This window comes from Barbatula barbatula, assembly GCF_947034865.1.
Source record: "Barbatula barbatula genome assembly, chromosome: 20".
NCBI lineage: Eukaryota > Metazoa > Chordata > Actinopteri > Cypriniformes > Nemacheilidae > Barbatula > Barbatula barbatula.
In genome coordinates, this window is record NC_136783.1 from 19048172 (window position 1) to 19069481 (window position 21310).

The 21310-nt window shown below is 38.3% G+C and overlaps 1 protein-coding gene across 1 annotated transcript in view; it reads right to left on the minus strand.

Moving 5' to 3' along the window:
- The window catches only part of camta1b (calmodulin binding transcription activator 1b), a gene marked incomplete at its 3' end in the record, with an annotated part of 228930 nt that overhangs the window by 20191 nt on the left and 187429 nt on the right, over positions 1-21310 (minus strand). The window contains exons 6-8 of the mRNA XM_079482727.1: positions 16609-16680; positions 6108-6261; positions 811-951 (exon numbers count right to left, since the gene is read on the minus strand). Coding sequence (XP_079338853.1) covers positions 811-951; positions 6108-6261; positions 16609-16680 — 367 coding nt within the window. The remainder of the gene's footprint in view (positions 1-810; positions 952-6107; positions 6262-16608; positions 16681-21310) is intronic.

Genomic DNA, 21310 nt, shown 5'->3' on the forward strand with positions numbered 1-21310 from the left:
TGTTGTTGTTGAAAAAGTTTAATTTAAGTTTTGTTTTTCAGAGCAAAAAATAAATATCCCACATTTTCCCCTAATTTACAGAAGACACCAACCATGCAACCGTTTTTTATAATCTATACTGTTTTTGTGTAAAATAAGCAAGTTAGACTGTTTATATGGTATGTAATGGAATCAACTGTCAAACAGTCAAACAGCACTGAACCTGAAATTATATAAATTAATTGAATATTTTCTCTTAACCTAATAGAAATTTTAAAGCAAAGCTCTTATATATGTTTATATCTATTTATGCTATTAAATATTTTTCTGATATTCAATGTTGGATCATTCTCCAATGGTTTCAAATAAACCGTATTTTTATACGTATATGATATTCAATTATTTTAACTTTCTAATACATCTTTTCTAAACTTAACTTCTTAACTGAAATGAAAAAGATCAGAAATGTATAATTCAACATTTTAAAAGTTATGTTTCAAGTATTAACCTGGACTTCTCTAATATGTCTTCTAAAGGGATATTTCACCCCAATATATATATATATATATATATTCATCCCCATGTCATTCCAAATCTTTATGACTTTCTTTTGGAAAACAAGATGTTTTGGAAATTTCTTGAAAAACAAAACAACATTGGCGGCCAATGACTTACAGTGTATGAACACAAAACCACAGAGACATTTCTCTAAATATCTTCTTTTTTGTACCACAGAAGAAAGAGTCATATAAGAGGCTCTTAGAAAACAATGGACGTAAAGACAACCTTCTTATATCTTAGCCCAACTGAAGCTCTGAACCGTGTTCTTACCCAGGTTGCCCGTGCAGAGGCAGTTGTGAGTCCGGGGAGGTGGTTTGGTCTGGTGGCTGTCCAGAATCTGCTGAACCAGCTGCTCTGCTGAGAACCCTGTGCTGCTATTCCCATTGCTGCAAGTCCACTTGATGCCATGAACTGCCGGGAGAGAGGAGGGACACACAGACGTCAGCCAGTCAGCCACACAGACCAACACCTCGCCAGCACCCCTACTGACACTGCAGAGGAGACACAGTCTAACCGGCCCTGAATCATTCACCTGTCCGTCACCTCAACCCTTTCATGCGTCATCGAACCGGGATAAGTATCGGCTAAATGAAGCCATGGAGGGTTTATATACGCCGTGCCATGTCGCAGGCATCCGTTCACCCCTTAAAGGAATGTTATGGGTTCAAGAAGTTAAACTCATTCAAAGGTTTAGTGCCACTATACTATTTTTCATTACAAAAACTAATTTTGATAGATGTGGCATATATTACTCGACAAAATGCCAGGAGAATATTTCCTTATATTCCAGTCAAAAATGCATTGAGATTTGTAATAAACCCAGTTGTTTTAAGTGACACAGAAAAAGACATCACTATAATAAGTAATTATTTTACTTTTAGTAGAAAAGTGTAACAGGTGTCGGACACACACAGGTGCGGTCTAAAAAAACACAAAGCAACACAGACATCTGCTGGACATTTCGAGGTACTACAGCAACAAAGTGAGACAAACGATCACATCTCCGTTTCTTTCATACTAGACAAGACTTAAATCCACAAGACTGCCACCGTCAGACACAGTTTTAATCCCACATTGTGTCATACAGTATTTTTGAAAAGTGTGTAGACAAACTATATTTCACTACCAATTTCACGCGTTTTTTTACAAACCGATGCTCTCTCTCGCTCTGTACGTGCAAAAATGTTTACTTTGGACATTCAATTTGACATAAGGCACACAAACTACTGTCTGTTACTGTAATCACTTTTTATGACAATATTTTTTACACAAAAATATAGCTTTATAAAGCGAATCTTTCCCCAAACTGGCGTACGCGCATGCGCACTAGCTCGCAGGCGTAGGGACATAAAAACGTTGTCCCAAATCGCCTAAAATCCGTCCTTCACAGTGGAATAGGAAAAGGACACAGTCGAAAATACTTTTTAACAAAAACAATACTTTTAGTACAAATATGTTACTATTTTATTTGTGTATATGTGGAGCTTTGTGTTATAGTGACATCTCGTGTTCAGATTATGCAAGCGCCACAGAAATTCTACTGATTTAATGGTTATGATGGGAATCACAACGGCTTGAATGACAACTATAAAGTTCTCTGTTAGTCTCTACGTGTAATGTGTTGTGTTTTATTGGTGGGATGTTTATCTGGCAAACGGAAACCAACAGGACACATTTAAATCCTACTGGAATAAGGTCCAAAACACACAACATGAAGGATCTCTTGCTGATAAATCATAATGGTATTTAACAGAAACCATTAGATAACCGTTTTTTCAGTAGCAGGGTCCCGGGACGTATAGCTGTGCAGGATATAAGTAGGCTCATCCATTCCAAAACGATATGTTAGTAGTAAACAAGTTTGCCTCAATGTCTTTGAAGAAGGAGCTCAAAAATAGGATCAGTTTGGAAACCCTTCTGCTAAAGGCATTAAAATACCACAAATAAAAGACCACAATCACATAAATACATGATGTGTCAGCTTGAAACCACAAGCAATCTATTCAATTTTAGGTTATGTACTGTATCCTGAACATACATGAACATACAAAAATGACAGTAACTAAAAGTATATTCCTTCCAGTAACACAGTGGTTGGAGCATGGCGCTAGCAACGCCAAGGTCATGGGTTTGTTCCCAGGGATTGGACATACTCTGATACAAATGTAATGTATCATGCAATGTAAGTCGCTTTGGATAAAGGCGTCTGCCAAATGCATAAATGTAAATGTAACTACAAGTAAATTAATAAGGACAGACTTATATGAATGAGTGTGACCTATATATGTTCTTTACACGATAAATGAATTAGGATGCTTTCATGAAAGAATAAGTAATTTTATAAATATGTTTCTATTTGTTTTCTCTTTCTATTTAATTATAAATAGAGAAATCCAAACCCATATCACATTTCCCCTCATGACTAGTTTCCCCTCCATTCAATTATTTCATTCATTATTATCTGAAAATCACACTTTTTCTATAAAAAAAAAAATATTAACTCCTATAGTTTCTAAAGTGAGCTAACGTTCTTTTTTATCCCCCACCACTGAACATAACAGTTTCATTGAAGCCACAATATGGAATAAATTTGTTAGGAAATATCCTTGCAAGGTGTGATATATTTCATGCAGTTGTGTACTTACATGATCCCAAATGTTCCCAAGAATGTGCAAACCCAGAGATATTCCTATTAAAATAATGTCCCGTCCCTCGTCTCCCTTGTATTTGTCGCATATCAGTGACTTAATATCCGCTACTCCACACAACCCTCAGTTTCCGGCTTCAGAAACTACGGCAACACGCAAATGCGGAAGTGCTTATATAGCATCTGGGACTCAGCATCTGTTGTTCTGTTATTATGGATCACGATTACTCTTCGGCGAGTAAAGGAAACCCCAAAAAGCGTAAACGTAGTTTACTTTTTAAACAACGACTGTATGACTACCAAATCAATCGATAAAGTCCAATATCATTCGCGGGCTGTTCCAAGTCTCTTGCAAGCTAATTCATTACGATGACATCAAATAATTCATTACCTCGTCTGTGAACATGATGGGCGACCTCCAGACGCCTCTGGATGAAAACGACACGCTTTTATTATGCAATTTTCCTTATGGAAACCATTGGCTTTTTCTCACAATGTACAGCCGGTGATTTGAGGCTTATTATCCCATGGAGATCTAACCAACACGCACACACAATCATGCTGCTCTTTTAATGACCAAATATAGTACATATATGAAGAGTTTGGCTCCAAAATGAGATTTTAAAGATTTTCAAAAATCCTGTTTTTTATTGTGCAGTCCAATTAATATCAATCATACGGCAGTTGTTTTGTTTTGATTTAAGCCATAATAACAATATATTACATGCCATAATATCACATAAGCCACCCCTGCGACTTTATTCTCTCACCAGCAGGTGGCAGTATTGCACCGTGACTGTGTTTCAGTACTGGAAGGTCATTCAATGAGATGATGATGATGATGTGAGAAGTGTTCAGCTGGCCTGTCACTACAGCACTAGCACATCATGAAGTTAATGACTCATTGATGTGTGTTCAGATATTAAGAGAGTGAAGGCCGCTGTGAATGTAGAGAGTGTCTATATACGCTGAAGCTGAACTCTGTGTTCTTTATGTGGTCAGGATTGAGTTTGATGCTGTATTTCATCACAAAAAGTATTCGTCCTACACTGGTTCAGTTGAGTTTAAAGCACTGCAGAGCAGAGGACAGGTGTCAGAATGATTTGGGTCTTCTTCTGACAGCCACCTTCAGTACAGATGCCCCCCGTTGGGATCTGAAACTGATCCGAGGTCTCTTTTGTTCACGCTTCAGGTCATTTCTGATTGTTATTGAATAAAGATAGGCCTATTTAAAGATCATTTTATAAATATGCTATTTGTGTGTAAGGTCACAATAATTAGAATTGATATATTTAGAGAATTTAATGGTGATTTTTTGGGGTACAAATGTCTCTAATAAAACCTCTTGGAATTTCAACACAGCCCGTCGAGGGAATTTCTTCAAAAGAAGTAAAATCCTTGAGAGAGGATAACTAGACACTTCATATTCATTATAGAAAGTTCAATGACTTTTCTGTGACTTTTTAAGATTGTATTAATTCCCATGACCTTTGCAGGCCCGAAAATAACACGTTTTTACAATTCCCTTATGTTTTCAGGTTCTCACGGCAGGAAACACCAGTTGCGACGTGAAACATTACATTTTTTGTCCTGATGCACAAAATCCCAGCCAATCAGAAGAAATGTGTTATTTATTTTATCATACAATTGTACTTCAGTGAAAACTTGTTGTGTATGTCTTTAGATTATCAGCTTAAAATGATCCTAAAAGGTTCTTTCTTCATTTTTGTAGTTTGTACTATAGCCAAAAGGTTTTGTGGATGTTGCATATACAGTCCTTTAAAGAACTTGTAAAGAAACGTTATTATTAAAAGTGCAGCCAAAATGTTGATCATGACAATTTCCTTGTCCAGTCAATGTTTGTGATTACATTTGCAAAAAGTAAAGTCAAAGTTTATTTATAAAGCACTTTTAAAAAAAAAAACACGTGTTTAACAAAGTGCTGTACATGCATAAGAGAATATATGATAAAACCAGTCGATAGAAAAAAACTATAAATCAATACACGGAAGCAGAACTCACTTAGTGTCGAATGGCAAACTGTAAAAATACGTTTTAAGACTAGATTTAGAGACAGAAAGTGTCTGGGCTTGTCTAATGCAGAGGTGCGAGCTATTCCAGAGCTTAGGGGCTGCAACTGCGAATGCCCGGTCACCCCTTCTCTTTAGCTTAGCCCTAAAGCAAACGGTCAGCAGACCTAAGAGCTCTTAGTGGAGCATACGGCTGAATCAAATCGGACGAATATTGAAGGGCTAAACCGTTGAGAGATTTAAAAATACGTAATCTTAAAATGAAACCTAAAACGGACCGGTAGCCAGCGAAGAGACACGAGATCAGGGGTAATGTGTTCCCGCTTTCGTGTGCCAGTCAACAGGCGTGCAGCCGCATTCTGGACCATCTGCAATCTGGAAATGGAAGCCTGACAAACGCCTACTGAATATTTTGGCTCTTACGGTAGTCCAGGCCAGTCGAAATAAAAACATGTACAATTCTTTCAAAGTCTTTAGGAGACAGGAAAGATTTCACCTTAGTGAGAAAAAACTAGATTGAACTAGAGTTAACCGGTTTGTCATCACAATCCATGATAACACCTACATTTTGAACACAGGGCTTTCGCAAGTGGTTTAAGTTCACCAAGATCCAAGACTAATGACTCACAGTTACCACCTGGCGTAAACATCATAACCTTCCGTTAAAATGAAGGAAATTTAGTGCCACCCAGGCCTTTATTTCCTCAAGGCAATGCAGATTCAGATAAATTTGCGTGTCATCAGCGTAACAGTGAAACGATATACCAAATTTCCAAACAAAGAGCTTCTTATAAACGGCAAACGTCTGTTAAATAAAGTCAGACACATTGTAGCGTGTCATTAAACACAGTCTGGATCAGTGATATGATCAGATACGGTTTAATACTCACACATGGGCTTGAGCTGTCCGATGAGCTCTTCCTTGGTCCATTTGGCCCACTCTTTCTTATCTGTGTTGATGGAGCATAGGATGGGTCCACACGGTTTCCCACAATCCTCTATGGCGGGCACGTTCAGGTAGTGAACCAGCACAATGTCAGGGTTCTAAAGGGAGTGAGAAGCAGAAATCACGATGAAAGATTTCACAAAGCGAGAAAGGAAAGACGAAAGCGAGTGGAAACGTTGTGATGTCAGTGAACATTTCTTCGTTGTTCCTGCAAACAGGTGTTAAATGAAACTCTGTAACATGATGCACTACTTCTGCGGTGGTCTTAGAGGATCCGAAGAAGAAGTGACATCTACACATGCACTGAGAACTTTAACTAAACGCACTTACACACAGACGCACCAGAGAATCTAACGTGTTAAACGTCGGGTCTGCGAGCTGTTTTGCGTTCGGTGGCAGGAGGTGGGAGTCGTTAATTGGCAAGCACGCTCGGAAACACAAGCGTCTCCCATTCTTCGCCCGAGCTCCCCGGAGCAGATGCCCCCAATTAACTTCTAAGTATTTACCAACATCAAAACACCGCAATTCATCCCGGCTCAGAATTACGGCCATAAATTATCCTAATTGACAGCCTAAGAGTAATAGGTGTTGCTTAAAGCTCAGCTGCTGCGGGCAGGAACCGAGGTGAAGGGGACACGTGGAGATTCAGGGGTGAATTGAAACTAACTGTTGCTCACAGATACACGGAGATGACACGACTTTAAACAACAAGTTGTGCATTTCTTCTTCCTGTGATGAGCAAAATGGCTTGCTGGGATGTTGATGGAGTTCTTATTTAAGGATCAGATATTTGTCCTTAAATGCACAAGGGAAATTAAACCGAAACATGTTGAAACACAGGAAGAGTATGGAGGTGTCATATGTATGTAGATTGTAGGAGTAAAATTATCTGGATTTGGGTAAATTTGACGAGAAATGTTTGAGTTCATAATATTGACTTTTGATTGCAGACTTGACAAATCTGAGCTCGGTTTTGAAACTCCAATGAAGACATTTATGAGACTTCTGCCTGTTTCAAAAATGTCCATTCGCTCTCCGTTAAATCTTGTTTATGTTCTTGAGAAAAAATTGAGATCTGATCTGTGATTTTCTTATGGATACCCTCAGTCGTGATGAGTGAACGAACCGCTGGCCTGAGGGGTTACATTGGGGGTCTTGACAGAGAGAAATGGAGCCTGAGACAATGTTGAAGGTTTGTCAATGTTAGGCTGTCGATAAATTTCCACAGCTGCCAATAATTCACATTCTCCATCAATCTGCCTCCCCTCTCTCTCAAAAGTGATACCCCTCCCATTGTCACATTGATCAATCAATGAGTTACAGATCAAAACTTGAACATAAAACCTGCGACAGTCGCTTTTTTCTTATTTCCTTTCCTCTTATTTCTTATTTCCTCGGTTTGGTTTTCTACCCACCGGAGTTAGCGCGGCTCTCCGTGAAAAACAGAATAAACTTCTCTTTGCTCAGCGTCTGCCCGACGGACATTGTTATCGCAGCGTTAGCGACCAGATGGGAGATTACTGTACATTATTATTATTTTTGTACTTTTGCCTGGATGAGCATCAGTCTGGTATAATCTACTACGCACCGACACAAAGTAAAATCAACATCTGGTTTCATACGTTGGGCAAACGATCTCTTTCTATTGAAATGTTCAGGTCTCAGATGGGATGAGGTCCAGCGTTTACCCGAGCTGACCAGTGTGACCAGCGTCATATAGATGTGTACATTCTGTTCCGTTGGGGGAGAGGCGGGGGCTTGTCAAAAGATCAAATTGTTCCTCTTCAGATGACTGACTGTGTTGACTGACCCTGAAAGTTTCTGTCAGGCATAATGGGACTTTTTAAGAAACGAATTTAAAAAAATCTTTGTTTCATCTCTACCCTATGGTGCAATTTTCACTGTTTCTCATGAAAACTTCCACACATGGCTGTAACCTGGCAACAAGTCTTACACACACGCATGCATGCACGCACGCTAAAAAACTGCTATCAATCTCATCCCAGATAATGAAGATAATACTTTAAGTGTCCACATTCTCTCTTATTTCATTCCTTTGTTCATCTATTCTGCATTCTCTGAGTTTGCACGCAGGTTAATATTATATTACAGGCACGTGCGTGTAGATTTATAAACAGCTGGAGCCGTCTCACACCTGTTAACGGTTTAGTTTACTTCACTGTGTCAAATGCGTATGTGCAAACACACACACAAGATTAATGTGGTACAGTACAGAAGATAAGCTTAAACTGCATTTACCGGATCCAATAAAACATTCTCCTCCTTATTCTAAGGCGTCACAAGCCTCGTGTAAAAACAGATGCGTCTTGAATTATTGTTGAGGAAATGATCAGACTTCAATCATTCTCAAGGCTAGTGAAATTGCATTTTAAAGGAACAGTTTGTCCAATCAAAGACAATTCGTTTAACCCGAGCTGTTGTTTTAAACCTTTGTGAATTACTTGTTTCACATCTACTGTAAAAGTTCAAAAAATGTCCATCTTGCTCACGTGAAAATTTTCGTTGTTTCATCATTTATTCACCCTCAAGTCGTTCTAAACCTGTGTGAACACAATACCACAGAGACATTTTGTAAAATATCTTCAACAGAAGAAGAGGCACGCACAGGCTTGGAACAACACGAGGGTCAACAATCAATGGAAAACGTTTTATTTTCAGGGCTCTTACCTTTAAAGATGCATCGGACAGCTCATTCACTTTCATTGTAAACATCAACATTTGCGTTGCACAGATGAAATAAAATAATGCAAGTTTGAAACGACATAAATAACAGTCAATAATTTGTATCTGTGATAAAATGACCCACGAAGCACGAACAACAGCGAGCGTTTGACATTCTGCAGGCATGGAGCTGTTCATGTGTGACATCTATGCATCATGGAGTCTGTGTGCGTCTGTGTGTGTGTGTATTGCTTATAATAGTTGCTCTGGACACAGTGTGTGTAATGATAAATGTGCTGTGTGTCCATCATTAGGCAGTTCTCTGCCCACGGCACACACACAATTCATTTCAAGGGTAATTTCCTCTCACATACGGCGGGCTATATGTGTGGACACTGAAGTCTGTTGTAATCGATGAGGTGTTTTTGTTTGCATTAAAACACTGTACGGCCCATCTTCTTTACCACAGCCTCGGTATCCTCACCTCAGACTCTGTCAAATGAGTTTATATGCGATTTAAATGACACTACATACGCAAGTGAGCATTGCGTAATGTTAACTTTCTATGCAGTTCCGCTATTGGCCTGAGGGGCAGCATTGATCACACCACAAAAGCAAAACAAAAGCAAAGGAATGAATAAATAAAAAGGATAATAACATTTAATACGTAAATGAATAATCGTCACGTTTCTATTCACTTTAAACCAGAAATGTAATTGTATTTGCTTTAGGTAAATATTAAATATTCCCTTTGTCAGCCAATTTGAATTTGTGTGGTCATAAAAAAACAAACACAGCGAATAAGACGACTGTACTGTTGAATTATGGGTAATGGTCAAGGGTAAAGGTAAGACACCCAACAGTGTGTTTGATATATCACACCCTAAACGGTTAAAGTAGATTTTAAAGACCTGTTTACTGCTGTGGACATCATGCATCAGAGGGTTCATTACTTTTTGTCACTTTTATTTTTTCGCGCATGAACACAACTGACCACACACACACACACACGAGTACTGACAGGCATCTGCCACAGGGAATACAAACATCTCTCGAGCAAATGGAGACATGCAAGAGTTTAGAAGATCTACTGTAGCATCAAAATAATGAATTGAGGACACAAAGAGAGCATTAATCCTTAACGCATGGACGCTGAAATAACACTTTAGTGAACACACACACACACACACGTGGCAAGATGACTCAAAGCACATTCGAAAAGTGTGTCTGTGTGTGTGTGTGTGAGAGAGAGAGAAGTAAGGGTGTACTGTCTGAGATTGTGATATAACACTGTTGCCAACACACACTAATGGATTCTACTGGCGACTACACAAAAGAAAATAAATTACAGAAATGATATCGGCTCAAGACAATAAATGCTTTTAAGTGTAAAACAAAAGCTTTATATTGATATAGTACAATTACAATCGCAATTCTTCACAAAATGTATTTAGATTTTCATTAAAGAAGACGAGAGGTTCTTAAGTCTTTCATAACGCTTTATTGGCACGTGTGTGGTTTCCATACAAAACTGCCAAAGCATTGAATCAATACAAAGCAGTATTGATAGAAAGGACAATAACAAAATATAAATAAAAAATGTGTTCTCTGTTCTTCTCTGGGTTTATTTTTGTTCCTTTAGGGTCCCCAAGAGTCACATAAAAGAACCGACAGAAGTCTTTGAAGCCATCTTGACATCACTGCCAACGTCGTGTCATCTCTGGACAGCACAGAAAAACACTGATACACACGCGCACGCACACACACACACACACACTCTCTTAACATGCATCTTAAAGAGAAATAATGAAGAGGCCGACAGGTAAACATCAATCCTCCTTTTGTGTTTGTGTGCACGGAGGGAAATAAATGTCCATTTGTAACTGTCTACACAATCTAATTTGTGTACATCAATGACACACACCAAGAGTCAAGACAAGAGAGTTAGTTTCATCTTTATGCACACCCAGATGGATGCAGGTCTGCTAAACAGATGAATTACTGCGTGTTTTAAATGCATTAACACGTTTTGCATTAAGCATTCATTGCGAAAATCATAGCATTTTACAGCCTTTTTTTAAAGCATGCTTAAAACAAGTTTAAAATAAAGGAAGATTATCGTTCATCAAAATATGACCTTCCTCTGGCCTTTTATTGGGGCGTACCTGTATATTTGCATCACATTTTCTGTTTCTTTCCTGCCGTGTGTGTGTGCTTAAGAGAGATGAAATGAAGGAGAAACAAGGAGGTAAAAGGAAGAGTTGCTCTGTGCTCCAGACATCGGGGAACGCTTGAGAAACAAAATGCTTAGCAGCCTAAAAGAGAGACTGGGTTGTGTGACAGCCCTTTAATTGCTTCATTACTGTAATTAATTTGCTCTCTTTTCAATTAGCAGCGGGCCTATCTGTTATTCAGATGCTGTTTTCTCTCATTCGCTCTCTGGGGAAAGACCTGACGGTGCCGCCCGACAAAATAAAAGCCCCAAGAAGCATCAAGATGAGTTCAGGACCTTTTTTAGTGATGTACCACTCATCCTTTCACAAAGTTCTCGACGATTATTGTTTTCAAGAATTTTTCACTCTGCATTTAGAAATCTAAGACCAAAACGTCAATGTGGGCCAACCAATACATTAGACATGTACTACCACTTAAGATGTTTATCCCAAAAATATTTAGAGTTCAAAAACATAATTTAAGAAATATGAATAAAATAATCTATATGAACATAAAATAAAAATCGTGTGCATCATAAGTTTAAACATGTAAAGTAATTAAAACACAATTTAGACAATAAAAATAATGAAGTTATATAATAAAATATTAAACAAATATAATATGAAACATGTAAATTAAGCATGCAAAGGTATTATAATCCAAAATATATGAATAAAATAACAATTAAAAAAGAACATAATACATTTTTTATAAATAAAATGTAATAAATCTGTAATAAATAAAAAGACTGTCACGGGATGCGTGGTGGAAGAACTCAATTGCAAGGCAGCGGGGTGAAGGGGTTAACAAACAGACTTTAATGAACAAGAACAAAAACACCCTCGATGGGGAAAAACTGACTAAACAAGATACTAAAACAGAAAGCAATCACTGCAACATAAGTCATTTAAACATGTAAACATAAATTTGAATGGATGGATGGATGGAACTTGAAATTATGTATTAAAAAATGCAACATGAGGACAATGAAATCAAAGGAATGGAAACAGTTGACCTCATTTAAGTATTAAAACCCTACGAGACAAAGTTACTTAATGACAGAAGTGTTCAGGTCTTTTGTTTTGCTTGCGCAACCTTTATGTTACCACGTCTTCCTGTTTCATGAGTTGGTTTGTGTTAGCTGAGGGTCAGAGACTGACAGCTGCAGACTGCTGTAAGAGCCTTTAAGCGGCCTGTAATCTCCTCCACACCTGTAAGGCCTTTCAGAAAGGATGTATTATTTAATGGACCACCATACCTTGCTCCCTGGCTTTTACTGTTCTTTCTCTGTCTATTTGTCTCTCGAGCGCACCGCACTAAAAACAACATCTCCAGCATAACGTCCAGAAAAAAACCTGCTGGGTTGCCGAACACTGAACCCATCTTGAGGTTTTGTTCCAGCAACTTGGTAATGGCCGTTCCTGTTTGAGAGGTCAAGGGGAAAGCAGTCCTAATGGCTCCACAACACTCCTTATTTGTCTCAGGACCTTTCTTTGAGTGGGGCCGCGGGCATCTCTGGAGGATCTGTAAATGTGTGCGTGTGTTTCACAGGAAGTCTCTGTTCTTCTCAAGGATTTCTCTGGGAGAAGAAAGCTTCCGTGCGCGACAGTGTTCAGACAGGGCTTAAGGTTGATGAAGTCGTGGCTTTTACTTTTTAAGGTGTCTTTTTTGAAAAAGAAAGAACAGTACGGAACTTCAAAAGGAAACGTGTAGCGCTCAAAGTTTTAAAGGGTTTAAGAATCATTGCCCGCTGAGAGCTGTAGGCCTGAAATACTTATTTTAAATAACGTTTGACGGCTCGTACCTTTTTCAGCTGAGCGGCCCTTGAAATGGTTTGACATATCAAAGGGCTTGTGCGTTTTTAAATAAAAACCAATAGCCTTTAGTTTGCACAGCCAGCTTGATAGTCATTTGTATTAGGAGTAAGAAAGGAGATGCATTTTAAAATAATGCAAAAATTAGCACATGCAAAAAGTCTCAATAATTTTTGGTTTAATTTCCTGGAAGAGAAAACGTTTAGTTAACTTTTAGAATAAATTGTATAGTGTACAGACTTGATGAACTAAGAGAAAATGCAATCCAATTTTGATCCGACGGTGACCTTTACGCCTAGTTGGTTTCAGGTGTATTACAAAAAGAAATATTTCAATTTTGAATTCAACTTCTCTGTAACTCAATAGAGACCGCACACACGTCACGACTGATCCGAATTAAACCACGTATTCGCTTGTGTTCGCCGCGGAGCTGAAGGTGAATGTCTGCGTTGTATTAAGTTGTTGTGGGGTGTGTTGACCGGAGACCAGCAGAACCTCCAAAGCCCAGCGGATGGAGCAAATAGCTGCGTTTTACACAGCATGAAATGGAAGTGAATGGAGAGGTCGACTGCAATACAAGACTGCGGTCACAATTTCAACAGGCTGTCAAAAGAGATGAAATCAAAACAGATGGCAGTGAGGGAGAAAGAGAGAGAGAAGAGCACGCAATTCCTTCCTATGTGTGATGTGCATTTAATGCGCTGTAAATGCATTCAAAACAATCTCATTCGAAAAGATTAAAAACAGTCATTCAACAGAAAGCATGTCATCCAGCCTTCGGGTTTTGAGACGCTGAAGGAATAAATGTAAAGTTTCTGTAGGTCAAGAGTCATACAGTATGTTGAAAGATTTGAAAATAGCCGTCTGGTCCACGTTGAGATTATTCCAACCATTATCTGCCCATTACATGCACATTATGACCAACGTGTGAAGCTACCGATCCCGGCACGCATTTCTTACATGACTTAAGGGATGAGAAAATATGAAATTAAGTGAAATATACAGTATATACTTAAGGGTATCATTTACTTGCTAATAGGTGTTCAAACAACAGGTTTTAACCCTTGCACGGTGTCCGTGTTTTTGTTACTCAATGTTTGGAGCTCTAGTAGACCAACGGCATTATTCGTCTTTTTTGTGGTAAATACAGCTGTATCAATGTTATAAACTCTAACAGCACTGTATGGTTTATGTTATAACAATTATAAAAAGGTGCCATTCCCTTTTTTGTAAAATATGTCCTAGAAAAATGTAATCTATGATATGCAAGGAAAAAATCATGTTTGTATTTAATATGTCTGTCGTTGAAAAAACAATCACACCTGATAAAGAAAACGTACTTCATTGTTTCTTCTTGGTATCTTAATCATCTTAATATCTCTGATTAATGTTTAGGTTAAAGCTGAAACTTTCAGTGACCAATGTGACGGAGGTACAAAGACTGACATCGAAGGGCGTGATTGACAGTCCCAAATGGAGCGTGTGCGAGTGTGTTCGGGCTATCAGAAAGCTCGGGTGGTCTTTCGTTCGCAGTGACGGGCACCAATCTCTGCGGTGTAACCTTGCGAGTGAGCTCGGTGTGCCGGAGCATAAATCAATGAGCATCTCTCAAAGCTAACACACTGCCCGTGTCTGTTCTCTGATCACACTCTCATCCTTTAAGAAGGCGCAGGGTTATGACATCACAACACATAACATATGACCGGGCATGTATGCACATTAACACCTATTCAACATAATAATTTAGGAAGACGGAAAAAGATGTCGTCATGTTTCCGCTTTTTAGCCGACGGAGAAAACTTATTTAGGAAACGCGCTCCATAGAGAAGTTTGTCCGTTTAGGGCAACAACATGGTGAATTTCATGCAAGGGGACCCGCGGTGTATGTAGATAGAAATAGGCAATAAAAACATAACGCTTCATTATGTAAGTAATACATGCACCTCTGAACACATAGTTATGTACATTATATTGCATTTTGTCAATACATCCATCACAAAAATACACATTGGACCTTTAAAAGCTACAGCAACAAACCAAAAGGTGCCTGGTTAGGATGCAACATTAAGAGGCGATACCGTGGCACGAGAATGTCACTTTCATAAACGCTTGCACTTTTCCTCTACATCCCCCTTCAGATGAAGCAAAACAAATTCACACTTTTATCTGACTCTTAAAGACTGTTCTTCACTATGCTTTTCAAGTTCTGATTGTAATTTTCGTATTGTGAAATTAAGTTCATCTCCTCTTTCTTCACAGGGGCTTTACACATCTGGAAAGCATTGCCCAATGTTCAACAGTAATGTGAATCTGTATGCCGTCCCGTCACAAAACATTTATATGTAACAAACAATATTTCATAAATCAAACACTGCGCATGATAATCTGCTTGTGATTTGGCAGATGTGCAACAGTCAAGATGAAAATTTGTGTTTCTTAGGTTTACTGTGTAGCGTGGGTGCTCTCTCTCTCTCTCTCTCTCGCTCTGCCCCCCTCTCTTTCTCTCTCTGTGTGTGCAATCAATCATTCTTACCTGCCCAGCTGGGCACAAGCCTCCATAACTGTGAAAAATTCAACAGTTCACGTTCTCTTTATCACCTCTGAATTCTCTCCTCACATTTTTGTTTACTTTTCTGTTTTTGTTTTAGTGTTTCATTAACTTACTTTTACTTCTACTCCAGTGTACGTCAATTCAGATCACAGCAAACACACACAGATACAAGTACACACACCTACAAAAACACATACAGACACGCACTTTTGTATTCCTGCTACAGACGAAACGCAACACATGAACACACTGCTGGCAGGTCACTGCGCTTTAGACTCTATAATACGTCGAGCGTTAGCGACTCTTTAATATGAGTGATGCTTATATTTATATTTGTTTCTCACTGCATTTCTTTCTGTCTGTGCGCGCGCTTCTCGTGGAGTGAATTATTGCCTGTCGACTTTGATTGATGCCGTTTGTTTCCAGTGTTAATTTTGCCAGACTGTGGAGAAACAGACAACTCTGCACAGAGACACTATTTTATACACACACGTACACTTACGTGCACACAAACACCAGGCTGTGACTACACATAATGGAATGTCACTACTTGTAGGTTGTGGACTAGTTGGCAAGATGACTAGAAGCTAAGATGACTTGCAAATCTCCTCTGATGTTGCATGCACATATTGAACTCACAGCTTTTAACAATTTAACTTCGGGGGTCTCAAAGCCATTCGCAAGAGCTCTGACTTGTATGGAAACATCCCAAACTTAGAAATGCACAAAGTGGTTTGCTAATAATAAACGTTATGTCTTTAAACCGCAACATTTTTGCTGTATTTTCACGTATTTCCCTCCCTGATTCTATCTCTCTCATACTCGCATACAGATCTTTCTCTTTCACATAATAATGCATTCTCATAACAGTATGGCGCTGATGTTTGAAGCTGCCTTCAAGCTAAACACATCTCTCTCTGTATCTCTGATGAGATATCTCAGATGTTTGCTACACAATAGCGAGATTTCATTTCTCACAGCTCAATTGAGCATCTCTGGCTAATATAATCTGACAGATGTGTTTATACCCTCAGTTACAGCTCACGCCCCCTGACTGTTCTTGCATTTAATATGAGAGGGAGAAGGGGAGAGACACAGAGATACTGAGGATAGAAATAGGAGTGTTTGTTTGTTTGTTTGTGTAGCTTTAAACTAAACAGTGAGAGGAAGAGCTGAACGCTTACCTGGAGCAGCCAGTAACAGCGGCGGTGGAAGGTGGGAATGATGGAGGAGTGGACATAGCAGCCGTACAGACACTGAAACAAAACACAAAACAAACCGTCAGCTAAACACTAATACAAGACATCAGATAAACAAAGAGACAAATAAAAGCACGTGTTAAATACAGAAACAAAACAAACATTTGTTAAACACTAAAACAAAACACAAAACAAAACATTAATCACCTGGTAAACACTTTAACCAATCCGTCAATTAAAACGAAAATGAAACGCATAATAATATGTGTTACACAATAAAGCAATACACAAATTAAACCATTTGTTTTGCAAATGACAGCAGTCCATAAAACAGTTAAAAAGTGTTGATAGTAAAACAGTAATATATACATAATATATAATATTTATTGATTCATGTATATAAAATAATAATCAAGTAATTTAATCAACTCGTGGTATACAGTGTGTGTGTGTGTGTGTGGGGGGGGGGGAAAGAAGGAGTGATATGTTGAGATTAAATTCACATAAAAATTCATCCACATGAATAAAAGCCTGTAAATAGACTCACAGTTCTCAAGTTATCGATCAACTATGACGGGAGACCAGTTCCACACACACACCACACGCACGGACACGTACACACAGTAAATGTGTGTAAATATAACATTCCTTGAAATATTTATATGCTTAATAGTTCCACATTTATTCACAGTAACACAAAATAAACATTTGTTAAAAACTAAAACAAACTGATAGACAGTTTGATGCTGAAATGAAAGATTTGATTATATTAGATGATTATACATTTCTAGATGCATCTAGCTGAACGTTTGCATTGTATTTATTATATTATGATTAAGGGGCCACGATCTACCTCATTCAGTTTTGTGAAGCCACATAATTAAAGTGATTTGAAGTAAAAAAAACAATATTTGACAAATACGCTATATACGTTTTCAATGTCAACAACATAAACAAACGTTATGTGGTCCAAACTTTACTTCTGGTTGACCGGAGTAGTTTTAATTTGATTGAATATAATTAATATACAATAAAATATTTTATAAATTAACATAAATTAAATATAAAATACATGTTTATATTATTAGCAAACACAGACACGTTGACTTAAGGCCAGCGCATCTAGTGAAACCATCTATAATATGCTAAAATTACCAAACCTATAAGTATCTATGATAAACTGGAGATGTGTTTAAAATGACATTTCCATCCTGCTGTTCTTACTAAAAGTTTTATTGAACATCTAGTTTGAGATCAGTGGCCTGTATCACGAAGCCGGTTTCGTTTCGCGTTTAGTTTAAGCATACACCGAGTTTTCCTGCTCAAGAAGGTGGATTGGTTTTGAGCTGGTTTTATTCTGGGATCGCAAACCGAAACTGGACCGATTAGCTCTGAGAAAAGTGACGTATATCCGACGCAGTGAAAGTTTAAAGTGAAAAGATGATTAAGAGAAAATGTTTCGCTACTTAGTGATATTTACATTTTTTGATAATAATTCAAAACACATTCACGTAATTATTATATGAGTTAATCATTTATATTTATTAATTAATATTAACCATATCATTTAAATTAATAAAGCTATATTCGTTTAAAAACATACTTAAATATAACGCATTTCACCTCGCTTCGTGATACAGGCCACTGGTGTTGGAAATGTTCGCGACATTGACAAAAAATTTAATAATAGTAATAAATAACAATTCTCCTATGATGCATATTTAGTTTGACACTTTGCAACTAATAAGATAACTATTAAGAGTGTGATACATCTGCTTAAGACCGTGTAAGTCCACTGAGCCATATTTGTATAAACACTGCGTACTTCACAATGTAAATCACGTTACCGCACCCCCCCCCCCCTCAGCCATGTGTGTCGTGTGGTTGTTTGGTATCAGAGGAAGTTTGGTAATAGTGAGATTGGTTGATGACAACGTCAGAGGGCATTATTTAGCGTCTGGGGCCCAGACAGATGCCAGGGGCCTCACACGCTGAGCAATTAAAGCCTAATTACATTCACACGATTAGATCAGAAGCACAGTCATGTCCTACGCACAGTAACACGCCCACAAACACACATTCAGACACCAAGGTGCCTTTCGTGTTGGGTATATCAGTGCAAATCAGCAATGATATACCCAATATCTACATATCTCCTACAGCGGAAATACAAGTCTGCTTCCGATTATGCTTCTTTAGTCACTTTTCACAAGACACTGATATGTTGTTTTCATGAGATAAGACAATAAGCCCCAACAGAACATCTGCGGTTCGGTTTTTGGGATATTCAGATGGTGGAGGGCATTCTGTCCTGTGACATAAAGTGAGTCTATCTTACTGCATGAACTTTGTATGATTATGAATTTATTAAAAGATTGAAATATCATACACTGAGATTTTCTGTATGCCAAGGAAACAAAAAATGGATATGTGTAAAATATGTATAATTTCACTTTTTTATAATCTATTTTTTATAAAGTTTTTATACAAATTTGGGATAAAACATCTCTATCTATAGTTTAAAACATTTTAATCATTTTAGTACAATGTTTTTTGTACAGACTTTGGCTACAAAGTATTTTAAATATAAAATATGTATAAATGTAATCTTTTTTTGTAATTCTAGTACAGAGTTTTTATAATTTCTTTGGATAAAACGTCTCTTAAATGTAAAATAGTACAATGAAATAATTTGTTTATAAAACATGTATAATAATTTGACCTTTATTATAATTGTAGTTCAGAGTCCTAGTTTACCATAACAGAACACTTAAACACACAAATCATTTGGATGAAATCGAGTATTACAGACAAATCCATGCATTTGAGCAAACGCGTGCTTATCTAAAATCTGCTTTATCAATCCGAACCTTAACCTACATTTAACTTAAAAACCCCTTCAAACTCTGAAATCAGAACCAAATGACCATGAACAGATTCAGAGACTGCTGCATCTGCAGAAACAGGAGGAGAGAACTGCGCTCCGATCAGTCCCGGTGGGCAGTTTGCAGGAAACACAAACGCTGATCAACAAAGACACATCAGAGAGAACATGATGGGCACACGTGTGTAAGTGTGTGTGTGCCGCTCACGTCTCTGGCTGAGTGAAGACATGCTGTCCGTGGATGTTAATGGCGAGCCGTCGTCAGGGCCGGGCGGACGGCCAAAGGCATTAAGCGGAATCGAATTCCTCCAAACTAGCTTTAATCAGCAGGTTTTTAAGGTTAGAATTACTCTCTCTCTCACTTTCTCAGTATCAAGGTTAAAGCGCACACACGATTCAGTCACTGAGAAAAGCGATGACATCATGGCTGTGCGTGTGTGTGCTTAGAATAAAAACCTGTAGAGAAATCGATCGCCCATCATTTACTAAATTCTTCGTCCTCTGTCTGATCATTAATGAAATATTTTTGCATAATTCAATTGTTTTTTTATATGAGCAAGCGTGTAGTTTATTCTACTCTTCATTTCTCATCCTTTATTAATCCTCATGTCATTCCAAACCTGTCTGACTTTATTTTTTATGTTGGTAACCAATCCAAGTTGGCATTGACTTCCAAATTATGGACAATTCTCAAAATATCTTCTTTTCTGTTTTTCACGAAAAAAAGAGTCCGGTACAGGTTTTAACTTGCATGGCAGAAGAAATAAATGATTGATTTTTGTTTATTTTTGGGTGAACTATCCCTTTAAGAGATACGACCTGTTCTTGCACAGTTCTGCATTTTTCTTCTACTCCTGTTTCATGCATTTTAAATATATATTTTAAAGGCATGAATACATGAATGTTTAAATAGCTTGTGGCAACAAACAGAATTGCCAAAATAATAAATGTTTTCAAGGAAATTCAAAATACAGATTTGTCCTCCAAAACCAGCACAGAAAATGCCAAAGAGTTTATGGATGCTGCCCGGCCCTCGACACTGATGCATATTGACTTCTGTGCTTCTGTATCGCTGGACCTTTTATGCATCCTGGGCGGAGACCTAACACCATCTTCCTTAAAAGTGCCAGTGCCGCCTGGAGAAAGACAGCAACAGAGGGAGCGCAGAAAAGAGAGAAAGCCAGAGGCACTGTACTCATGTAAACACTCCTCTGATTAGAAAGAGAACAGGACGTTTCTTAAGGACGTCAGTCAGAAAAACCTCAATGCTCAACAATCGTTGTGTCCTCGGGAAATTGCCTTTCAGCCCCAAGCGCTGAATGCTCGCATTCAAAACATCCTCTGGCTAAAAAACCTTCAGTCTGTCAAGAGCGCCTCTCCTTTATCTAATCGTACAGATGCGCCGCTCTCTTCTTCACCCTCCCTCTCTCTCTTATCGGCCCGCTGAGGGTGGATTTTTATCGGCCTGTGATAAGGGTCATCCTGAGGCGGGTGTGATTTGAGGCAGAGGATGGGCGAGGCAGGGCCATTGACAGTCTGAAGAGGCACCAAACCAAATCCCTGCTGATGGTGCAGACATGTAGTGAGCGTCAGAGGAGGTTGAGACTCAGAGGAGACTGCTGATGAAGGACAGATACACTCTTTATTCTCCCCTCCAACCTTTAAAGAGATGTCTTTCACAGGACGGCAAAAACAACGAGTCGGCATAAGGTGGCGAACAAATTAGGTCTCAATTATCTTTTCGTGAGAATGCCATAAAAAACCCAGATGAGATCTCTTTGATATCTCATTTATTTCTCATAG